At 41.7% G+C, this 23,130-nt stretch overlaps 1 protein-coding gene across 2 annotated transcripts in view; it reads left to right on the top strand.

Annotated features, from left to right (window-relative positions):
• TYW3 (tRNA-yW synthesizing protein 3 homolog) overlaps positions 1-23,130 on the top strand; it is a 112,488-nt gene that overhangs the window by 53,333 nt on the left and 36,025 nt on the right. For both annotated transcript variants that reach the window (XM_086953872.1, XM_086953873.1), the window contains one exon: positions 21,400-21,498. In XM_086953872.1, the coding sequence (XP_086809998.1) occupies positions 21,400-21,498 (99 nt within the window). The remainder of the gene's footprint in view (positions 1-21,399; positions 21,499-23,130) is intronic.

The following is a 23,130-nucleotide window of genomic DNA, read 5'->3' on the forward strand; positions in this document are numbered from 1 at the left end:
TTCACTTCCTATTTCTCTTATCATGCCTCTTGTCTCATTATTGTGGCACTGTTTTCTTCCGCTTTTTATTTCCCATTTTTCCTCACTCTGCTCCTGCAATATATCTGCATCTATAGGTCTGGCCTATCAGCCTCATTTAGCTGCTCACCAGGCTATTGCTTTTCAGAAAAAAGTCCATACTTACATTATATAGTTAGAGGGGCTTTTGATCAGAGGACTTCATCTATTGATCTGTTAAATTGTCCTTCAAATATTGCTTCCTCCCAACACAGTATACAGCAATGGGTAAGCCATTTTGCCCATTGACTCCCTTCTATCTGAGTGACTGCACAAAATGTGCACATTGTTCACATCCTGATAAAAGTGGTTCCTTTCTCTTCACTGACAAAGCTGTTTGAAAGTGTTTTTTTATTTTATGTATCTTGTATATTAACTTTAAATACTAACTATTTTACCTGCACTTTGGGTGCCAAGTTAAGGAGCGATTTTTTTTCTGTCTCCTTTTTAAAGCTGTGAAATTTTTAAGCAACATTGTAGCTGCCTATGATTTGAGTGCTTGCTAACGTAGTGATTTATTCTCGTCTCCTTGAAAAATCATAATAATGATAAAGCTGTGCACAGCTTTCTAAAGCCGGACGTCTTAGCTTTGGCAGTGGTTGTTGATCTATTTCTCCTTAACGTTTTCCTTTTCCTACTTCATCATCCTCTTTCTGTCCTGATCCCCTCCTGCCCTAATTTCCTCCCTGGGCCCTGTTCCCACTTTGCACTAACGGGATTCGAAATCAAATTAACTTAGGTGAATACTAACCCTTCCTTGTATTGCCTGAGCACCTCAACATGCCCGAGCTGATACTCCCTCAACCCAGACATAAAGACTATCCTATTTATTCAAATATTCTAGCATTGGTAGTTGGATAATGTCTCTCTCAGAGAGTTAAAGGTTCTGAATTTTTTTCATAAATGTGGACGAGTTACATTTTTGCCAGCTCTGAGCTTACCACTGTGAAATTGATGTGGGCTCGTTCCGCAACATGCTTAGTGTGTATTTATGTTACGAAATAAATCTGTTTATTTCACGTGAAGCATTTGACCATCCTATCCCCAAGACTAATCAAGCATAGGATTGTAATCTTTCCAACTATGCGTTTTTTTGGTCACACCTGGATTCATAAGTAGTTTAAATTTACGTTTACACAAATATGCATACATTCTTGAAAACACACATTTATATACGTATTTATTATAGCACGTTGCCTGCATTCCACAATGATAACTAGATTTAGGTTTGCTGTCCTGCCAAAGAAACCCTTTTGGTCAGACGCTTTGATTGCTATAAATGCATGTTTTCTACCAGCAGAACCATTTCCTGGTATCTGTTTAGTCTGGCGCGCAAATGTTTTTGGCAAAGTGTCTTATAAAAATGTGATTCTGTTATGAAGGTCTGCATAGAAATCTCTTGTCAAAATCAGTATCACCATTCATTGTACCCGATTTCTCAAATAGAATATTTATTCCACATACACTCAGGTGTACCCATGCCAAACATATACTGGCTCGATTTTTAAATTGTTGCTGATAATTTGAAGCTGGTGCAAACGAAACCATACAATGATGGTACTGTGTGTCTGTAGGTCTTGCTTTTCTTGATGTTTTTCTGCTGTTGTTTTTTCTCGCTGTTTAAATTGAATTAGGTTGGCAGTTCTGGTTAACTTTTATGATGATTGTTACCCTTGATTTTCTTTTAGTGTTTGCATAGTCTAATGTGCATGTGTATATCTGTGCTTACCTGCCATGACATACAATTTCAGGTTCTGCTAGCCAGTTGTGAGGGAGAGACCTGATTTCATTAAAGACAAGGGAGGTGAGTATTATGCAGCCTCTTTTCTCACTGTTTATTCCCACATCGCTTAAACACAGTTGCAATTCCCACCATACTGTTCATCAAGACAACAAGTATAAACACAAAATAAATACAGCATTACATTATTAATAGGGCAGTCTCTCAAGTCACTTCCTCTTTAGATGATGTAGTCCATGTTGAAACCTAACTAATAAAAATAACAACAAAAACCCAACAGCAACCACATTTGATCCTCTTGCTTCTTGCGTTCCTCCAAATGGACTACAGTCTTCCCCATCAGGGAACAAGTATCTTTGACCCAAAGAGATCCTGCCATCTCTACTCGTTGTTTTGATTGATTGTGGCTTATACTAAATTGAATAAAAACACTCACTCCAACAATCCCATGGCGTGCAAATTAACTACCAGTGGTGGGACAATACTCACCACCCTTGTCTTTATTAAAATCAGTACTCTACGTTATAACTGGCTACGATAATCCACAATTTTATTACAAGATGGGAGGCTCATGTTGGGCCAGATGTTCGACCATTCACTTTTGCGAGTCGCAAATTGCGTCGAATTTTGACTTACAAAAGTGAATGTACACAATGTCTCAGACACTGTTTGCCATTCCCAAAGGGGTCGCATATTGCATGCCTCATTAATATTCATTAGGCACTTGCAATTTGGGAACCTATTGGGAATGGCCAGCACTCCCAGGAATGGTGGCCTGCTGGGATCAGCAGACCACCATGTCTGTGACTACTTTTTAAATAAAGCATTTTTTTTAAATGCAGCCTGTTTTCCTCTGCCTTTAAAAAACAAAAATGAAACTTTTCAGTTTAATTTTTTAAGGGCAGGTAGTGGTCCCTGGGATCACTGCCTGCTCTTAAAAAATATTTTTTCACACACTCACAAAGGTTACTAGAGGTTTACTACCTACTTGAAGTAGGTGGTAAACTGCAAGTGTTTTGTGGCCGCAAAACAATCATTCATTGCAGTGAGACTCTCTGTTAGAAAGGGACGCCTTTGGCATGCCCCTTCCTAATAGCGAGTCGAAACCATATTTTGCGAGTCGGTAATAAGTTACTGAATCGCAAAATATGGTTTGTGCATGGGCCAGAACCAATTTTGCGGTCACAAGCGGACCAAATTCATTGCTACCGTAAGAAGACAGTTGTACATCTGCCCCATTATGCATTTTTAAAACATATTCACAACTCTTTCTGAAACATGTTTTTTTGGTTTACTGTAAATTGTTTTAAATGTTGACACCATAGAGCTGTGTGCTGCCTTTATGATCAGGGCCGGACTGGGAACCAGAACCGGCCCTGGCAAAGTGCTCGGCCGGCCCCCCTCCCCCCCCCTTCGGGAGGAGAGGGGAGGGGGGAGAGGTGCGACCGCGCTCTGTGACAGGGCCGGTTTTCGGCCGTTTTTGTTACCGGGCCGTTTTTGCAGCATAACGACCCTGTAACAAAAACGGCCCCAGGGGCCCAAAACCGGCCCCCAACCATGCGGCCCACCAGGGGATTGCCCGGTGCCCTCAACGGCCAGTCCGGGCCTGTTTATGATGTCCTCCAACTTCGCACCAGCCCGCAAAGCTTTAGATGCCATAGCACCACTACTTGTGTGCCCCACTCCTGCCATAGCCATCACATCCATAACCCACCTTCTCAAAATAGTTGAAGATACGGACATCGTTGGCTTCCACAAGGCTATTAATTACTATCCAATGCTCTAGCATCTGAAACCCTCTTAAAGGGCACCAGACATAATGGCAATACACCTTTGACTGACAGTAGTTTCAAAGACAACTTGTCATTATCATTCCCATGATTGAAACAGCTGCAAATCTAGATTACCATCCCATATAGTGGTATACCTAGGTTTAGGAGGGACAGTGTGGCTCCTCCGTAATGACAGAGGAGCGTCGCCCCACTGCAGATGGAAAATAAAATGATATTCCTTTTTTATTATTTTATTTTTCACTGACAGCCGATGCTGCTGAGTCTAGAATGGGGCTATCCTCCATGGACAGACAGCAGCACTGTAAGAGTGCATGTCAGTTTGGCTGGCTGGCCTAGGATGGGCAAACCCACATGCGCTCTTAGATTTCTCCAGTCCTGCTGTATTATACCTACGGGTGGAGAAAAGGCACAGGCTCTCACTCCTTTAGTTAGCTCTTAACCAGACCGCTCAGACCAATCCTGGGGCTGCTCTCATGTTGGTTAATGGCTTGAGAGCAGCACCCAGATTGGGTGGGGAGTCTGGGAGCCTGTGCTGGCCCATGGACTTCGGGAAAAAGAGGAGCACCGAGGCTGCTGGGAGCGGCAGTTTAGTGTTCTTTTAATTATTATTTCACCTCCCTGACATTTTATTTGGGCAGCAGCCGCTCCTGAGGAGGGACCATGTACTTTATACCCTCTACTGATCTACACATAAAATGGGTGTTCCCCCGCTGTCTTCCCATCAACCTTTTCATTACCAGCCAATACACCTGCTTTATTCCCATTTATTGTCCTCTATAACTTTGTGCTGTTCCTAGGGGTGCCAAGAAGATCAATACCGGCTGAACTTAGATCTAAGCCTAGCTCCGCACACCAGCCATTCCATGTCTCCCATGCTAATTTATACATTTTGACTGTGCCCCTAGCCCAGACAGCTAGTTGGAAACTGACTCCGAAAGTCCTAGCATTTTGTGCATACCAACACCAATTTGGCTGTAACTGGACCGAAAGGGCTTTTCAACAGTTGAGGGAAAACTTGAAGATGAATTGGGCAGTGTTTGAACAGTACCAACAAAATCGGGCACCAAGGCTGACTATTCCACAAAAGAGGTACTACCCCTACTGATCCGAATTGCTGGTGAATCTGGGCCAAATATCTGCAGATCATGGCAAATGGAGGAAAGACATAATGATTCCCTCCCGGACCAATCCTGGAGAAAGGCATCCATCACCAAGATTTCTGGATCTGGTCTCCACTTAAAAAACGGCCTAGCTGAGTTATTAGTCTGAAAGTGAGCAAATCTGTCTAATGGCCCCATGCTTCATTCAGAGCTTTGAACACCTGCCCATCTAATTCTCACTTTCTGCTGTCATCCAGATTTCCTGAACACCAGTCACCACCCTGTTATCCCACACAGGGTGATACTCTGCTAAAAGGATACATCCTTGTTGGAGGGCAAAACTCCTACAAGGCTTTGGCCAACTCCGCTAAAGGTTTTGACCTTGTTCCTACCATTGTTTATATCTTACTGCAGTGAATTTGTCCATACGAAGGATCACCACATACCTTGCCTGGTGTTTTATAAAACTCTGGATTTCAAATGTGCCTGCAAGCTCCAACAATTTATGTGCATTGATCACTCCTCTGACCTTCCTCCTCCAGTCAAGAAGATGACTCAGCCTCCCCACCCCCCCCCCCCATACGCACAGACTTGCATCTGACAACTCTAAAGCAAGATCCAGGAAAATGGAGAATATGGCTCATCCATTCCCAGCTTCTAAATGGTCTAACCACCATACCACCTGTGCTGTTCCTTCCTGGTCTAATGCAACCATCTCTGAATGACTGAACCATTGTAATGCTCTGTAGTAATAGTGACTTGAAAAGACCACCTGAATACATGCAGACAGGAGACCCACCAGCCTCGACAGTTCCTTGAGTGAGATCTGAATCTGAGATAACACCCCTCTCAGCTCGCTTTCTGGTGATGTATAGCTTTAAATCCTAAAGGAGAAAGGTGCCTTTCTCTAAGTCCACTAGGAAACCCTAGAAATGGATGTATGACGTTACCACGCATACTTTTACAACGCATACCATTACAACGCAATTTTTACAACGCAGGATCCTTTACAACGAATGCCTTTACAACGCATGACATTACATCGCAGATGCTATTACAACGCATGCCATTACAACGTAAGTATAGGTAAGTATATACTTTTAAATAAAAATGTAATTTGTAATTATTAATTTTATTTATTAATTTAAAAATTATTTAAAATGTATTTGTAAATATATATATATATATTTCTTTTAAATAGTGTAGGTGTTTTAAAATAATATTCTAACTCCAGGGGGGAGTAATAGTAGGGTAAGTTCTGGCTAATGTAGGGGTCAAAATTACTATTCTAACTCCAGGGGGGGTGTAATAGTTGGGTAAGTGCTGGATAGTGTAGGGGTAAAAATTACTATTCTAACTCCAGGGGGGTGTAATAGTTGGGTAAGTGCTGGATAGTGTAGGGGTAAAAATTACTATTCTAACTCCAGGGGGGTGTAATAGTAGGGTAAGTGCTGGATAGTGTAGGGGTAAAAATTACTATTCTAACTCCAGGAGGGTGTAATAGTAGGGTAAGCCATTCCCAAAGGGGTCGCATATTGCATGCCTCATTAATATTCATTAGGCACTTGCAATTTGGGAACCTATTGGGAATGGCCAGCACTCCCAGGAATGGTGGCCTGCTGGGATCAGCAGACCACCATGTCTGTGACTACTTTTTAAATAAAGCATTTTTTTTAAATGCAGCCTGTTTTCCTCTGCCTTTAAAAAACAAAAATGAAACTTTTCAGTTTAATTTTTTAAGGGCAGGTAGTGGTCCCTGGGATCACTGCCTGCTCTTAAAAAATATTTTTGCACACACTGGTTAAAATTACTTATATTATTTTTTTTAAGAACTTTTTTTAATAAATATTAAAATTACTTAAATTAATTTATTCAATTTATTTAAAGTACTTTTTTTATAAATAATTATATTTATTTTTTAATATTTATTTAATAATATTTAATTCATTAATTTTTTTTTTTTAATTAAGTAAATGTTTTAATAAAATGATATACTTACCTATACTTACGTTGTAATGGCATGCGTTGTAATAGCATCTGCGATGTAATGTCATGCGTTGTAAAGGCATTCGTTGTAAAGGATCCTGCGTTATAGAGGTTGTGTTGTAAAAGTAGTCTGTTGTAATAGTTGTGTTGTAACGGTTGTTTCCCCCTAGAAATACATCCTGCTCAGGTGTATTGCTTCTGATTTCTCCAAATTAATTGTAAATGCCAGAGCTTGAATCAAGTCCACCACTTACTGTTTCTGGCTCACTACTACATCCTTCTGTTAGCCCAAAAATTTACCATCCAGATAGATTACCATTCTCACCCCTTGAGAACTGAGGGTTGTTGCAACTGGCTTTAGAAGCTTGGTGAAACACGACGGGGCAGTAGACAGACCAGATGGAAGGGATTTGAACCTTAAAACATGACTTTGCCATTAAAGTTGAAGACATTTCCTGTGTTCCAGTTATATTGGTACTGTGAGATAGGCATCCTTAGGTCTAGTCTTCTGGAAGTATGATGCCCCGAAGACTGATGATTGTTTCCACTTTGAAATGCCTGTACTTTTTTTGGTTCTGAACTAGAAAAATATTGCTGAAATTCCCTGGGATGTCTGTAACACTTTTCTGTTGCCTTTTTTGCCAACAAATCCTGGACCTCTACAGAAATCACCACTCTGTACCTTTGCACTGTCCGCAAAACCCATAGATTTTTTGATATCAACTCCCAATTGTGTGTAAACCAGGCTACTCCATCCACTACTTTTTGCAGAGAGATGGGATAGAACTTTTAACCTCGTGTTCCTCCTATTTAGGGTCTATTCTCAAGAGCAATCATTTGCTCTTCTCGTAAGACAATCCCAGGTGTGCATTGCCCAGAAAGCTAACTGCCCCCTGGGCCTACTTGGATCCCACCTCTGCATCAAAATGCTAATTATAATCCATAGCCTGTTCATCCAAGCATATTATAATTAAAGGACCTGAAATGCTCAAAAGCTTGCCCTGAGAGAATTAACAGCTCCTATCAACTCCTCTTCTGGGATCCCTGCCTCCTGTTTCTATTGCCGTTTCTTTGCTTTCAACCTTTTTGCTGTTTAAGCATTAACATTCTGATCAGAATAATATTAATCATAGTATAAATAATAGTATTATCCAAATATATATTGGAAATGTCACTGAATTGTCCATTATGACCACCATTCATACTCTAATCCCAATCATACCAAGCTGTATTTAAATCCATATCAGTATCTGGAATTTAACCAAAGCCAAAATTCTTGTGAACCTGGTCATGATTCTGCCCAAATACGTGCTTATTTTTAATGTATTTTTTTTACCCCACTCCTAGGGTGCCAATGAGCTTGTTGTCACTGTAGCCACGGAGTTTCTTATACCAGTGGCTACAGTTTTAAAAGAGGAATACATTGGTTTTCCTATAGAAGTGGATACTGAAGTGTCAAAATGTATTATCTTTTTATTTTCTTCCTCATTTTCAGTGAGTAGGAGGGGCGTGACAGAGACCCTTGCAGGCCCTCATTGCGGAAGGAGGGGGGGCAGTCTTTCACACATAGAGATAGGCCCCTCAACTTGTCAGCGTGCGGTTTGGGTAGTGCGAGGGCCCCTTCACCATTCCTTACAGGGGTTTCCTTACACCACTGGATATTAGCAATATTTTCAGTATTGTTTTTGTTACACAGCAAAACGCAAGTTAGAGTATGGTATAGAAACATCTTTTAAAACAGTACACTTTTAGTCACAACTTTCTTTTACATAAAATGCATACATAAACATTTGAAAAATAAAAATATAGAAAATAAAATAAAATTCAGATTTCCCGGAAATCTTACAATTTCAAAGGAGTCCTAACCCAAAACTTCACTCCTAGGCCACACACTTTGTTTTTAAACAGGCCTATTTCAACAGAAATACAATGTAACGGAGGTGAAATGGTAGGGGAACAGTGTCTCTGCAAATGCGTTCAGATACAGAGGAAGACTCCCAAGCCAGACTAACACTGACAATATTCCCTGATATAAAGTAACACTCTTTAAGTCAAATTGAAACTGACAATGCCCTTCAAGCTTGTCTCCTGCCATACAAAGTAACACTCATTCCATGTCCGATTGAAACTGGTAATGCATTTGAAACTGGTCTCCTACTGATGCTAGTAAAACTGAATCTGGCTATGGTCTCAAAGCAAACTGAAACTGACAATGGCCTCCAAGCTGCAGAAAACATTAATAATAAACCAGCTCTTCTCTCAGAACACACGAGTCCCACAATCTACAAGCAGTAATCAACAAACAGCTACAAAGTAGAAATCCCCAAACAAGTTCTCTTCAAGCCCCAGCATTGAACACATATAACCGCTGTCCACTCAGAAAAAACTGATCTCAGCAGCAAGGAAAGAGGCAGTGACTCATGGGACTGCCCTATTTATAGTGAGATGTTGTTATCTTCTGTTTACATTTCTTGTTTTGCTGAACAGGACTGTGGAATTGTAGTTGTGTTTAAGTGCTGAGTGAAAAAATGAAACTGCATAATGTGATCCTCCCATCTTACAATATAATTACTAAATGCCTTAATAGTGAGGATCTCATTTAGTATTATGGTCTGCAGTTATTTAAGGTGTAAAGGGTGAGAGTTTTGTAAAGGGCAAGAGTGTATAAAATAGATGTTTATTCTGACCTGTGGCACAACAGATAGATGTAATGAAATGAAGCACACTTAAAATAAGTTTTGTAAAGCGCAACATCTGCCCGAGGGCGTCTTGGTGCTATCCAGTTCGGCAGAAGGGAAAGAAAGGATGACAAAGGACTAATCTAAAGATTACTAAGCCTGGGTTTAAGATTTTTCCTGGGAGAGAACCGGGAAGTACGTCTTCAAATGTTTAGGCAGAGCGTTCCAGCACATAGCTTTTACCACCCTAATAGTCTCTCCTAAACAGGGACAACCAGATTGTGCATAGATGCAGACTGCAGCACTCTGGGTGGAACGTACTGGACACATTTTTAAAAAAAAATATTTGCCATGCACGGCCTTAAAAGCAATGCATAATGCCTTATGTACAGGTAGCCAGTAGAGTTGGATTAGGGCACATTGATGCTTAGGAATTCCTGCCAGCAAGTGTGCTGCAGCAATCTGCAGAATCTGTAACTAATCAAGTAACCTCTTCTGCAAATTAAAGTACAGAGTGACACTTACATTTTATAGCATAATCTGAAGATGGGTTCTGGAAAAAATACACACACAGAGTGAAGGCCCTGAGATGAAAGTGCTGCATCAGCTGAGATGTAGAACATCCACCTAAGGTATGGAATCTGCCACTAAACCTAGAGATCTATATTATATAACCTCTTAGCTTCAGTAGTATGGGAGAGGTTAGGCCGATCTGTCAGATAACATGACAGAGCTTTTAGTCGCATATGGTTCATTAACCATGCTGATGATATTGTTGACATTTTTAATTTGCTAATTGTGGCATCTTTGTTGTATAATAGAGCATGATAGTTTAAATAAACATTGTAAACTTTCTTTGTGTCTCTTTTTTTATCTTATTGTGGACAAGTATGAATGAGAGAGCGAAACGGTGTGCCCTGTTACCATGATCCCTTAGAAAGTTGCTAGTGTTGTGTTTTGGTGTGCCATTGCTATACTTCTCAGTCCAAGTGACTGTGCTTCTTATCCTTATGGAAGGTGAGAGATGCCTTTGGTGTACCAGGGTTATGGAGACCGGTACATGGAGTGCTTTTGTCCCCGTAGCGAAACGGCTTTCAACTTATTTGGGGCAAAAAATGCCCGAGCAGGAGTAAAAATGTACAGACTTTGGTTTACCTCATAATGTGTGGTACATGGGGTTCAGGGGCACATCAAATTGGTTTAAAGTTAGCCCCAGACAAAAGCATCTGAATATATGGATTCTACAGAAGAGAGGGTTTTATTTTCTACAGCATCAATATTTGAGTTGTCTTTGTCAGCCCTCTGTCCCCTGTGCTACTGTGCCACTCGCCGACTGATTATAAACACGGTCAGCATCTTGGAATGGTACTTACATACTGTGATATAGTTTCCGCTCCAAGATGGCTGCCATACTTTTGATAAATGGGCGAGCGGCCAGAAAATCCTGTAGAGTGAGTGCTGATAAAAGCATCTGAAAAATGGTTGTTGTAGCAAAGAACGCAATCTTTTTTCTGTAGCAGCCATTTTTCAGATATTTAGGTTTGTGCTTATTAACTAGTACGCAAACTGCAAAACTAAAATGTTTCATGTTTGTAGTGGATGCATTTGTGCAGTCCACATACCGCATAAAGGTCAAACCTGTTAGTGCTTGGCGCTGGGTGTCTCTGCTTGCCCTATCACCAGGTGGATTTTCATTGTAAGTGCTTTTTAAAGCATTATGTTCTTGCTTTGGTGTGTTGTACTGGCTGTTATAAAACCTCCAAGATGAAGCCCACCTTACTACTTATATTTATTGAACAAAACATGTGCTTCTTGGCTAAGAAATATCACTTTACATACTTGTGGTCTATGTAACTGCCCGGTATTCTCCTGAATGCTGTACTCTAGGTTGAAGCAAGGCAACAACATAAAGTTAGGAAGCCCAAATTTATATTAAATATATGTATTTATTACCTTGTTACAAAGCTCGTCTCTGTAATTAATTAAAAAAATGAATCTCTGAATATGTAAATTATTTTATAATCAAAGGAACCTCTACTTTCTCTTGGTGTGGCTAAACCTTAGTGGACACGTTTTGCAACTTCCTCCTTAAGGTAAATTTGGCAGTTTGATTTCTTAATCTAAATTTTTTAACGTGCTCTTTATAAACCACCCAGGTTTTATGCTGTTAAAGAACACTGTTCATGCTGCTTAGTGTTTTGCACTTGATTAACATGAGGAGTCAAGAGGTGAATATAAGATTTCAGAAAATGAGTTTGTTGCCAAGTCCTAGACAAGACATCCTCTTTCAATCCTTACCTGTCAAGGGCAGATATCAACCTCACTGTACCTACATAGGTGGTGCACTCAGGAAGTGTGGAAACCCACTCTTGCACTAGTAGCATGCACTATGGACCTTTGTGTCTGAGGAACTGCTCCCATGGCAACAAGCTCTCAATCTGGACCTCTAATCCTGAAGGTAGTTTTCCCTCCTTCATTGAGGCCAGCTGCAAGAGTGACATTATTCTAATGATTGCTCTCTCTTTTACCAGGTTTTTAGTTTGTGAGCCACTGCGCTGTTGTCAGCCGTTTCTTTCTCAGTACGCTGCTAACTGACTAATGAATAGTGGTGATGGCAGTGTTGCCCTCGGTGCCTCACTGTTGGATAGAGCGAAACCAGGAGGATAAGGGGTTGATCGGATTAGTGGCAAGGTTATTCAGACGGGCATTCACTGAAATGGAGGAGACCAGCACGCCTGCCACCATTAAAGTCCACAAGGCATTTCGTATAAGAAGAAGAGGTTTCAGGAACTCAGGTCACCTGGTTATTACTCTAGCTTTAGAAAAGTTGAAGCTGGGTATAACATCACAGACCCAGCCAAGATGAGAAGGTGATAGGGAACAGAAGACCGAATTAGGGGAGAACGACTCTGCAGCACAAACCTCATTGGGCAGGGTATTTTATACCAGGGAGGGGGGGAAAAGGTTTGAAAGCCGGAAGCTGACTAGTCTGAACAAGTTTATTGTGCCCTCTTAGGAACAGTGGTGTTCACTAGTTGGGAGGCGGAGAATCTGCTACCCTCTTTTGAAGAAAACAAGTCTTATGAAGGAAGTTCATGGATAGCAGCATTTCTGGATGCAACAGCATAGCTTAGTCTGTCTACGTGATACTGTGCACTAAATTAGTGAATGAAACTGCTAATGTCTGTTTTGGGCACCGCTTGCATCATTTATGCATCCACCACTGGCCTTCAATAAACACATGAAACCTACTAGGTGTCTCTTAGAAATAGATTATGCTATCATCCATCAAGGATGTGAATAAAATATGTTTATCGAGATTAGGCCAACTGTAGGTTTTAAGAATTTTCAAAAGTTCCTCCATCTTTGAGACCTGATGAAAAGCATCTAGGAAAAAGTAGGCTTCCACTATTTTCTTCTCTTTTGGGATATGACAAAGTAGTATTTCTTCCTGAGTTTGCTACACATGAAATTGGCGTTTGGGTGTATTCAATGCAGAATATTTACTTGTAAAAGCTGGGACTTCTACAGGAACAATAAGTTATGTGTTTGTGATATGATGGAAGCTGAGAATAAATTCCCAAGAGGGGTTTGTGGGGGGTGGAACATCTATGCATTTTAGCATTGGGCTTGAAGACTGTTAAGAGTGGGAAGCCTACAGGGTGAAAGTGGGCAATCTCCTCAAGATTTTTGTAAGGAGGGGAAAGACAGAGAAGGTATCTTAGAAGTCAGGTTACAACATCCATGTGGAATGTTATCACTCAATACCCGACCAATTTTGTTTGGGGTCAACGACAAGAATGCATTTTTATTGTGTACACTGGAGATGGGGGCTCAATGCCCTGCAGCACCAACACTGTCAATTACAGTTTAAAGTGCCACAAGTATTGTTGTAGAAACAATGATTGACTTCTGCTAAGGCATGATATTCAGCAATATCTATAAGATGTTTTGAAGGTGCACAGTGAGATATAAGTTTAGCCTGCATTAATGTCAGTGGTTCCAATAAAAGAATGTGTGCACATTTGCAAATTGTAAGATTGTGGCTAGTTATAATGTTTAGAGGGTTCTCCTTTAATTTATGAAAAACATGTGCAAAAGAATGGAAGCAAGATTGGTGATTTACTTTTGAGAGCAAACCATATATTAAAAATATTAACTTGATAAAAATGGATGATGGTTGCAGACCCTTTTTTCTAAACTTGTGTGCAGTTTGCTTGCTTTCAAACCACAATGTACCCCAAATATTTTCATCTTGGACAAAAAAAACAAATATTACAAAGAGTGTTACTGAATTATACTGCACTTTTGAGGATAACCTTCAATGCCATTTCTCTGAAACATTATATTATCATGTTCAGTGCACACCAGTATTAAAAACAAATGTGCAGAGCAAGTGCTACTTCACTTGTTAAATTAGGAGTAAGCTCCCTAATCTTCAAGTGTCAACGAAGCTACTTGGTCGCCAAAATAATCTGAGTTTATTTATAATGACATTTCTAGAAAACATGTGAATGATTAAAAGTAAGTTTTGCCTGTTTACCTTCACTTTTGCTGAATTCTTTTTTATTTGGCCGTAGGCCTCTGTGAACTTTACCACTGCTAACCAGTGCTAAAGTGCTTGTGCTCACATCCATAAACATGGTTTGTTTGACATATACCCAATTGGCATATTTAATTTACTTCTTAGTCCATGGTAAAGTGGTATACCATGTACACAGGACCTCTAAATCAATTGCCTGCAGCATCTATAGTGCCATCCACTTAAGTAGCTCCCTAAAACATGTCCCAGGCCTGCCATTGCAGCCTGAATGCAGTAATCCCCTGCCATGTTGATTTGGGATTTAAAATCCCTTGCCAAACCTTAATCTCCCCTTTTCTTATTCATAAGTCACCCAAGGTATGTCCTAGGTAGCACACAGGGCAGGGTGCTGTGTAAATAAAAGGAAGGACATGCACTTTTAAGTATTACATGTCCTGGTAGTTAGAAAAGTCCCAAACTCGTTGTTGTGCTACTGCGAGGCCTACCTCTCTCATAGGATAACAATGGGGTGTCCCTAATACATTTAATAAGCTGTCATACCTAGTTGAGAGGAGGTGGATCTGTCATGTTTGGTACCTTTGCAATTGTAATGATAAATCCTATTTACTGGCAAAGTTGAATGTATCATTTCAATTTTGAAAATGCCACTTTTGGAAAGTTTTTTCCACTCCACAGATTAATTTACAGGATTGACTGGGACAGCATTTTTGAAGCTCTTGTTCCCCTGATTTCAGAAAGTGGCCGTCACAACCATGTAAGTCCAGGTATGAATATGGCCACTCACCCATGTGTCGTAACCATGGTCTACTCTGATTGATTTACAGTTGAGTTGTTTATTTCATTTTTTGTGATTATTTATTTTTAGATGCGCTGCAAGAGTAGCTGCATAGTGGGGTGCGTTCTCACTTTGGTTACACAATTCATGGTTCTGAGCAGTAAGAGAATGTTTGTTCTTTTTGTGTTTTATAGATTTTGATGGTCCTGAGGAGAGCGCAAACAATTACAGGGTTCAAAATGCGTCAACCTTGCTCCCCCTTAAGTCAAGCAAAAACATTCCAATTTAAGTGGTTGTCAATAATGCACATATAGTTTGGTGTTTAACAGTGTTGATTATAGTGTGGTGCATTACAATTGATTCAAAGATTTCTATTGTGGGTTTACGGGGTGCGCTTTAGCCTTCCTTCGGGGGGAGCGCTATCTTACAACTGTAAATTGAATTGGGTTTCTCACGTGGGCTTCTGGATGAATGTGTGCAGTGGGTTATGAATCAGCTGTTAATGTGAAACGGATGTGAGAAAGGATTGAATGTGTGGGGTGTCTTACATGAAGTAACAATTGATATAACAATAGGTCTTGTATGGTTGTATTTTGTCTATATGTGAGTTATGTTTTTTGTGACTGTATTTAATGTATATGAAAAATAAGGTTTGAAAATAAAAACAATTTGGAGAAATTCACCTTTTGTTGAGACCATTGATAAATTTACATTGGCCTCTAATTCAAAGTTAACACCAGATCGGCTGTTAAGCACTACCACGAACTATTTGTTTTACTGGACACTCACAAACCAGACCTCTTGTTTCTTACAGAGACCTGATTCTCTGCCTCTTATTTTAGCTGCCCTCCCCTCATCCTACTATGCTCTCCGCGTTGACCGACCCACGGGGAAAGCTGGTGGTGGCGTTGCTCTGATTGTTCGATCTGAACTTCATTTTCAGTTGCTATCGTCCCCCTCCATCACATCGGTCGACTATTTAGTCGTCCGCTCTGCCTCCTTCCAAACGCCCCTGACCTGTTTGCTTATGTATCGTCCCCCCCAACCTATGCCTCATTTTATTCCCGCTGTACAGGAACTATTGGCTACCCTAGCTGTGAACCATTCCTCCGTTCTAGTGCTAGGGGACTTTAATTTTTGGCCTTCAGATCCTGCCGAGGACCATAATATCTAGAGAATTCTCGGAATCTCTTCATAGCCTCAACTTTCTATCCCATGTCCATACCCCTACCCAGATTCACGGCCACATCTTGGACCAGGTTTGGTCACTTAATTGCCCGTCACTTCCCCTGTAGTTACCCCTTGTTCCTGGTCCGATCACTTTTTAGTTTCCTTCCTCTTACACCCCACTTTTGTTAAAAGACCCCCTCTTCCTAGGAACACCTGGGCGCGCAATTGGAACCATGTCGATATGGTTTCCCTCTGCTCTTCTCTCTCTGCCTCAACTCCCTGCATTGAAGATCTTTCCTCCTCTGCTCAAGCAGACACTATCAATAAGTAGCTTGCTAGTGTATGTGACCAAGTAGCCCCTCTGAGACGCGTTACGACCAGGCGCGCCAATGACGCGAATAGGGGGGTTCAACGCTGATCTCAAAGAGAGGAAACTTGCGGTTCGGCAGGCTGAGCGCGCCTGGAGGAGCGCCTACTGCCCTACACTCAAACTAAAATATACCTCACTGCTCAATCAATACAAGAAAGCCATTCTCTCTGCCAAGACCAATTATTTCTCTTTGAAAGTCTTTTCCGACTAAAACCAACCAAGAGAAATTTTTTCTATTGTACAGGACCTAGCTTTCTCTGATAGAGCCACTCTCAAACCTTCCCCTTCCTAGGCCCTCTGCGACTCGCTCAATAATTTTTTTATTGAGAAAATTACTACTATCAAGTCCAACATCTCACTCCCTTCCCCCTCCTTTTCCGACCCTCAGCCTCCGCCTAACCAGTTATTTCTTGATTGCATTCCCCCTTTGAACAGGGAGCTGTTCTTGTACCTACTTCTAAGGGTCAAGTCCGGGTCTCCCTTGGACATCTGCCCTGCACGATTCCTTAGACAAATCTACCTGGCCTGTCCTTTGCCCTCTCTTACCTTTCTCAACACCTCCCTTGCTCAGGGCATCGTCCCTCTATCTCACAAATTTGCTACTATAATTCCCATCTTAAAGAAACCCGGTGCAGACCCCACCTCTATGGCCAATTATTGCCCCATCTCCCTCCTTCCCTTTTTAGGTAAAATACTGAAGCAACATGTCACCAAAGTGCTCAGTGCCTTTGCTGAGGAAACTGGCAGGTTAGCCCTGTGTCAGGCAGGCTTCCGCCCTAGGCACTCTACGGAGTCGGTAGTCCTCTCTGTTATGGACAAACTCCGAGAGGGAATGGATACCAATCTGCCCCAGGCCTTGGTCCTTCTTGACTTATCCGCCGCCTTTGACACGGTTGACCATTCCATCCTGCTCACCCGTGTCAGGGCGGCTGGTGTCAGGGGATCGGCCCTGGTTTGGCTCTCTTCCTTCCTGAGGGACCGTACTCAGGCCGTTCACCTGGCCGACTTCTCTGCACCCTCCCGCAAGGTTCAATGCGGGGTACCACAAGGCTCCTCCTTGTCTCCCCTGTTGTTTAATTTGTATATTTTCCCTCTTGTTTATGCATTACAGCAAATGGAGGTCACAGTGTATAACTACGCCGATGACCTCCAGCTTATTTTTAATTTTTCCTCTTCCCCAGACTCCACTTATAATTTTCAATCCATTATGATTTTCATCAGGGACTGGATGAATCACACCACCTGAAGTTAAATCCAGACAAAACCGAACTGGTCCTTACAGGTGGGGGCTCCAGTCCCTGGAACCCTTTATTCTTCCCTGGGTTCTCCTCCTGTCCCCTCTTCTTCAGTAAAGACTTTAGGCATAAAATTGAATGATCCTCTCACCTTGCACTCCCAGATTAGCTCTGTTGTCTCTTCCTGCTTCTTGATTCTCCGCACTATCCGAAAGATTTCACGCTTTTTCTCCACTTCCGCCCTTAAACTTATTCTTTTAGCCAAAGTCATATCCCGCATCGACTACTGCAACGCCTTATACTCTGGTATCCCTGCTTATGATTTACGGAGACTTCAGCTGGTTCAAAATCAGGCCGCCCGACTTGTCTATAACCTTCCCAAATCCCATCACGTCACCCCGCTGCTCAAAGCCTTACATTGGCTTCCCATTCGGGAACGTTCCCTCTTTAAGATGGGCTGTATCACCTTTCAGGCCCGAGCTGGAACGGCCCCTGCATTTATTAATTCAGAAATCAAGGCCTATCTCCGTTGTAGAGAGCTGCGCTCCTCCTCCCAATTCCTCCTCTCGGTTCCTCGATTCAGGAGGAAGAAATTGGGAGGTATGAAATTCTCCACCCTCGCCCCCTTATTTTGGAATACCCTTACCTTTTCCCTCAGGTTCTCCTCTCATAAGTTAGATTCGAAAAGCTCTTAAACCCTTCCTTTTTTCCCAAGCCTTCCCAAACTAGCGGCCCACCTCCTGCCCCCTGGGTCTGCATCCCTAGCGCCAAGAAACCGCTTGGTAATCGTGCGCTCTACAAATATTTTAAAATTCATAAAACTCAGTACTGGCATCTGTTATGGTTTGTGTATCATTGGCCCAGCCTTTCTGAGTGGAGTCAAGGCCCTTGGTTGTTCCTTGACTTTTGGAAAGTTGACATTCTCCTTCTGTTAGCCTTATGTGCCTGCAGCCTGTCTTTGATCACATGTCTGGAGTGGGTGACAGCTGGCCTTTATGTATTACCTCTAGACAGCCACACACAATGGGAGCTTAGATGTGGCTTGATGGCCATCCTGGGAGCAAGAGAGGGAGCAGCTGGGCACAGACTCACACTTACACCTGAATAGGCTGTGTCCTGTTTAAACAGAAAGGACTGCTTAATCCCTGTAGTGAGACTGGAGGCAAGGCAGTAAGGGAGGACATTTGTGCACTTCAAAGACCTTTCTTTGAAGTCTCCCCAACTTCACAAGCACCACTGGGTATAAGAACTGGACCTCTGACCCTACCTTTTTAGTTCAGTTCTCAACCTGTGGAAACTCTGCCAGGTAGAAGGACTGCTGTGCTGCGGAAGGACTGTCACTCTGCTGGAAAGCTGCTGTGAAAGAACTGGTTTCTTGCTGTGCTAACCTGCTTCCCTCCTTGCCTAGGTGAGAAGGACTGAACCTACATCACTTGAACCCATAGTGACTCCAAGGGCTAACGGACTGGTCTCCTGATTTCAAGTCTCAGGAACATAAAAGACTTCCAACCATCCTGCTTCAGCACCTGGACCATCTGTGAGTCTGCCCTGCCAAGTGGTGCCACCCCAGTCCTGGACCCTTGGAAGTGGGCCTATGGTGCTTGTCCATCAGAACCAACACATCACAACAACTGCGAAGTACAGAACTGGTGCATCGTTACCACTGCATGGGTCAGCTTCAATGCATTGTTGATATTGTGTTGATCGTAATTAGTGCATTGCCCTGGTTGCGTGGACCAGCACCAAGGCATTGCCCCTGTTGTGTGGACCAGAACCTGCACATCGATCCTGTTGCGTGGCTCGGAGACTCAGCTCTGCCTTTGGAACCAACACTATGCAACACGCTACTGAACAATCATCCTTGTATTTCCGCCGATCACAGCCTCAACAATGATGTTCAATATCCGCATCGGAGCAACACGCTCATCTGAATCGACACCTTGTTGCTGTTGCATGCCCAGGACCAGCACAACGCCACGTGGATCAACGTCAACTCATCGCCTCTCAGCACTCTTCATATTTGTCATCAACAGGATCCTCAACATCAACACAACCCGGAGTAAGGTACTTTTACTCAGCTGGCCCAATTTGGTCCCTGTAGCCGCCCGCGCTCCATCGCGGTTAGCCTGAACTTTTGACTTTGTCCAGGTCCAGCGTGACCAGATATCCCTTTATTGTTGGTTAGGGCTTTTTGATGCAATTTTCACTTAATTGTTTAAACATTCATAACTCTGGTTCTACTTATTGGATTTTGGTCATTTTAGTGTCAAATAATGTATTAAAATATAATGTCTGTTTCTAACCAGGTTTGGAATTTTTATTGTGTTGTGTTTTCGCTTTATTACTGTTTGTGTTGCATAAATACTTTACACACTGCCTCTAAGTTAAGCCTGACTTCTTGTGTTCTAAGCTAACCAACGTTAAACCCAGGTTAATATAGTGGTTGAGGTTCACTTGGCAAGGGATTATGGCTGTTGCTTGACCAGGGCTCACACCCCAGTCAACCAACAAAATAACAAAATCAAAGATTTTATTATTAAAGCTCTAATCAAGGGAATATGCTGCTACAATTTGTCACATGGGAGAGGTGTTTTATTTTACAGGATAAAATTTCTGAAGCATCTAGTCTGTTGAGCAAGTAGATATTTTATAATATGCAACACCGCCTGCACATCTAACAAAAATGTTTTTTCCCCTCTTGTGTCTAAAGGTATGTGGGACTTGCAGGTTTAATATATTCAGGACATCTCTTCTCCATGTGCAAATGTATGATCAACAGAGTACCACAAAAGTTTTAGAGCAGCATGAAGCCACAGAATTGCTGAGAGAACCTGCCATGTTTCAACACATGCCCACTCGAACAAGTTGGAAAGGCACAAAGCTGCTGATATGCAAAGTTGCCTTCATTTTTCTTTTTTTAATTATGTGGAATTTTGGGAAATTTTGCAAAATAATGCGCACATTTTGCTAAATACACTTCTAGGTATCAAGAGTGAAAATTGAATGTGAGGGTATCCATCACATTCAAAAGGCACTCAAGGTACCAGCAAGCAGACTTGAGGAGAAAATGTCTCCTGTGACACATTTTCTATCAAAACCAGTGTTTCGCAAGACCTTTTGTACTTGATCCAGTCCCCGCAGCAAAAGTAGAGTCCAACACTATACGCTTGCATAATTTTGTATAATTTGCTTTCTGCGAAATTGCATGAATTATGCATGTTTTGCACATATAATGAACATTATTATTATTATTATTATGTTTCTTATATAGCGCCTGAATCGACCCCCGAAGGGGTATCTCTGTGCTTGCCTTGGGAATCCGTCCTGGCTTTTCCCTGTGAGATAGCCCCTACAGGGCATCCCCAAGGTGAAAGCCAGGCATCCCGCCGCGGGGGGCCGTTGTGGAGATTAAGCAAGCTTAATGCCCAGAGTTGCAGAGTGTGAACTCATGATTAGGTCAGGCACCGAAGCGAGAATTATCGAGTCCATGGACATTTGAGCTCAAGACCCTGCCGCGTCGGGAATTGAACCCTGGTCCCGGGTCTGACCTCTGCTTCAGGGTCTGCCTGCTCTAACCAGTGAGCCACACTTCTCCACATTTGCCTGGGACTGTGCAGAGCCTGACAGCCTACATGCAAGGGGAAAGCATGGGACAGCAGCTAATTAAAGATCTCTTAGACCTTAATTGCAATTAATTGTTGTCTGAAAAATATAAAAACTTCCGCAAAAACTGCCTTCTTCATTGCGGTCCTGGAATCATTTGATACTCAGTTAACTTTTTTGTATATATTACTCACATGGTTTGATTCTCAGCTTTTTTCCATACTATATATATAAGTAAGCTGTAAAAGAGCAGTGCTGTTTTCACCATGCTGCATTTTACCGCTTATTTTCCTCTAGTATAATATTGTGGTTCTTCTATTTTACATATAAATACTCTTGTATTTTTAGGTAGCAGCTCTTCAGAACTCCTGTGGTGATGCTGTATTGAAATTTGAAGCTTTTGTGCTCCATGTACAATGTCAGCTTTTAGAAGATGCACAGATACTGGTAAGGACATCAATTATGCAAATCGGTGTTAAATTATTATTATATACACAGTACATTTTTAAACTCTGTTTTATTGAAATTTGAAACGGATGGAAGGTATTTGATTATACATTGCATGTAATAGAGACCGACCAGCTGCATATTTTTACCATGCCCTCTTACAATACACATATAACCAGTACACATTTCTGCTAGTACAACTTCAGCAGAAAAAAATGCCTCGATCAAAGAGCCTTTAATGCTTTAGAGTAATAGGTCCATAAATTGACATAAGCTTTTATGGAATGATGGAAAAAGTGTTTTTTAAATTGTTCTTATGCAATCAATTGCAATGAGTTTAAGTAATTGTGTATTCAAAATCTATCTATCTATCTATCTATCTATCTATCTATCTATCTATCCTCAGTGTTTGGTTGCAGTGTCTTAGGGAGGCATATGTTCAGAATTCTAATTATTTACTTGCCTAATTATGCAGTGATACGTTCCATTACCATTGTATCAAATACTTTAAAGAACAAATTACTAATGAAGTCTACTGCTATAACCATTTTGACATACAGAAGCATTTTGAATATTAAGGTGGAGTCCTTTCTACCCATTGACCTCCGTGCTGAGCCTCAAACCTAGGACTTCCAGAGCCGTCGGTATAGAATATCACCTTATGTATTTGTTGTTGTACAAGCTTTATTCGAGATTGTTTCTCATAAAAGCACAGCGTAAAATTGACATTACAGAATAAAAACATAACATTTACAAGTATAAATTCATATAGGCATTCTGTGCAGCTCATACAATGTTATCATAAAAAAATTTACATTTGACAAAATAGTTTTAAATTTTTAGACAATAAAAGGAAAACCTGGTTAACTGATCCCCCCCAGAAATCGTCGCCTGATTGCCCAGGCCCACCCCAAGTATTTAGCAACCCCAATAACTATCGATTCCTGAGTTGTTGTACACAAAATTCTTAAAGCCACTGCACTGTCACGTGTCCCCAGGTTTTTGCATACAGGTGTAAGCCATACTCTCCTGGGTGATGAGTAGGCTTTACATACAAATAGAAAATGGCCTACACTCTCCACAGCTGTTTCACATACTGGGCAAAACCTATTGGTCGACCTCTGCCAACCTGCCGTTAGGTTTTTTAAGGGAATAGAACCGGATCTTAGCTGGAAGACTAGCTTCCTATCCATTGGTACCATAATAGTATCCCAATAATTTTCTAGGATAGGACAAATTTTTGTCTCCAGGAAGCGACCCGCCATAGAGTCAGACCTAACGTCTTTCAACAGATTACCGCCCACCCAATCCCAATATTGTGATTTGAGGTCCTCTTTGCTTGGGAAGACTTCTTCCACTGGGTTATTCCATAGATTGGAAAACCCCAGGTTAATTATCATGGCCCTTAAATTTTTAAGCCATTTTATCTTGTGGAAGATGTCTTCCTTAATTATCCAAAGGAAACCCTCTGCATATTGTCTGATCTCTGGAGTTGTCCAAAGACGTCTCCAGTAGAGAACAGGGCGCAATCGCGCTCTGTCGCTAATTGGGCGTCTACCCAACTCCAGGAACAGCGGTATTAGGGGGGTGCTCTGTGGAAGGCCTGTAATCCCTCTGAGGAACTTGTTCTCA

Source organism: Lissotriton vulgaris, chromosome 1_1 (genome assembly GCF_964263255.1).
Source record: "Lissotriton vulgaris chromosome 1_1, aLisVul1.2, whole genome shotgun sequence".
NCBI lineage: Eukaryota > Metazoa > Chordata > Amphibia > Caudata > Salamandridae > Lissotriton > Lissotriton vulgaris.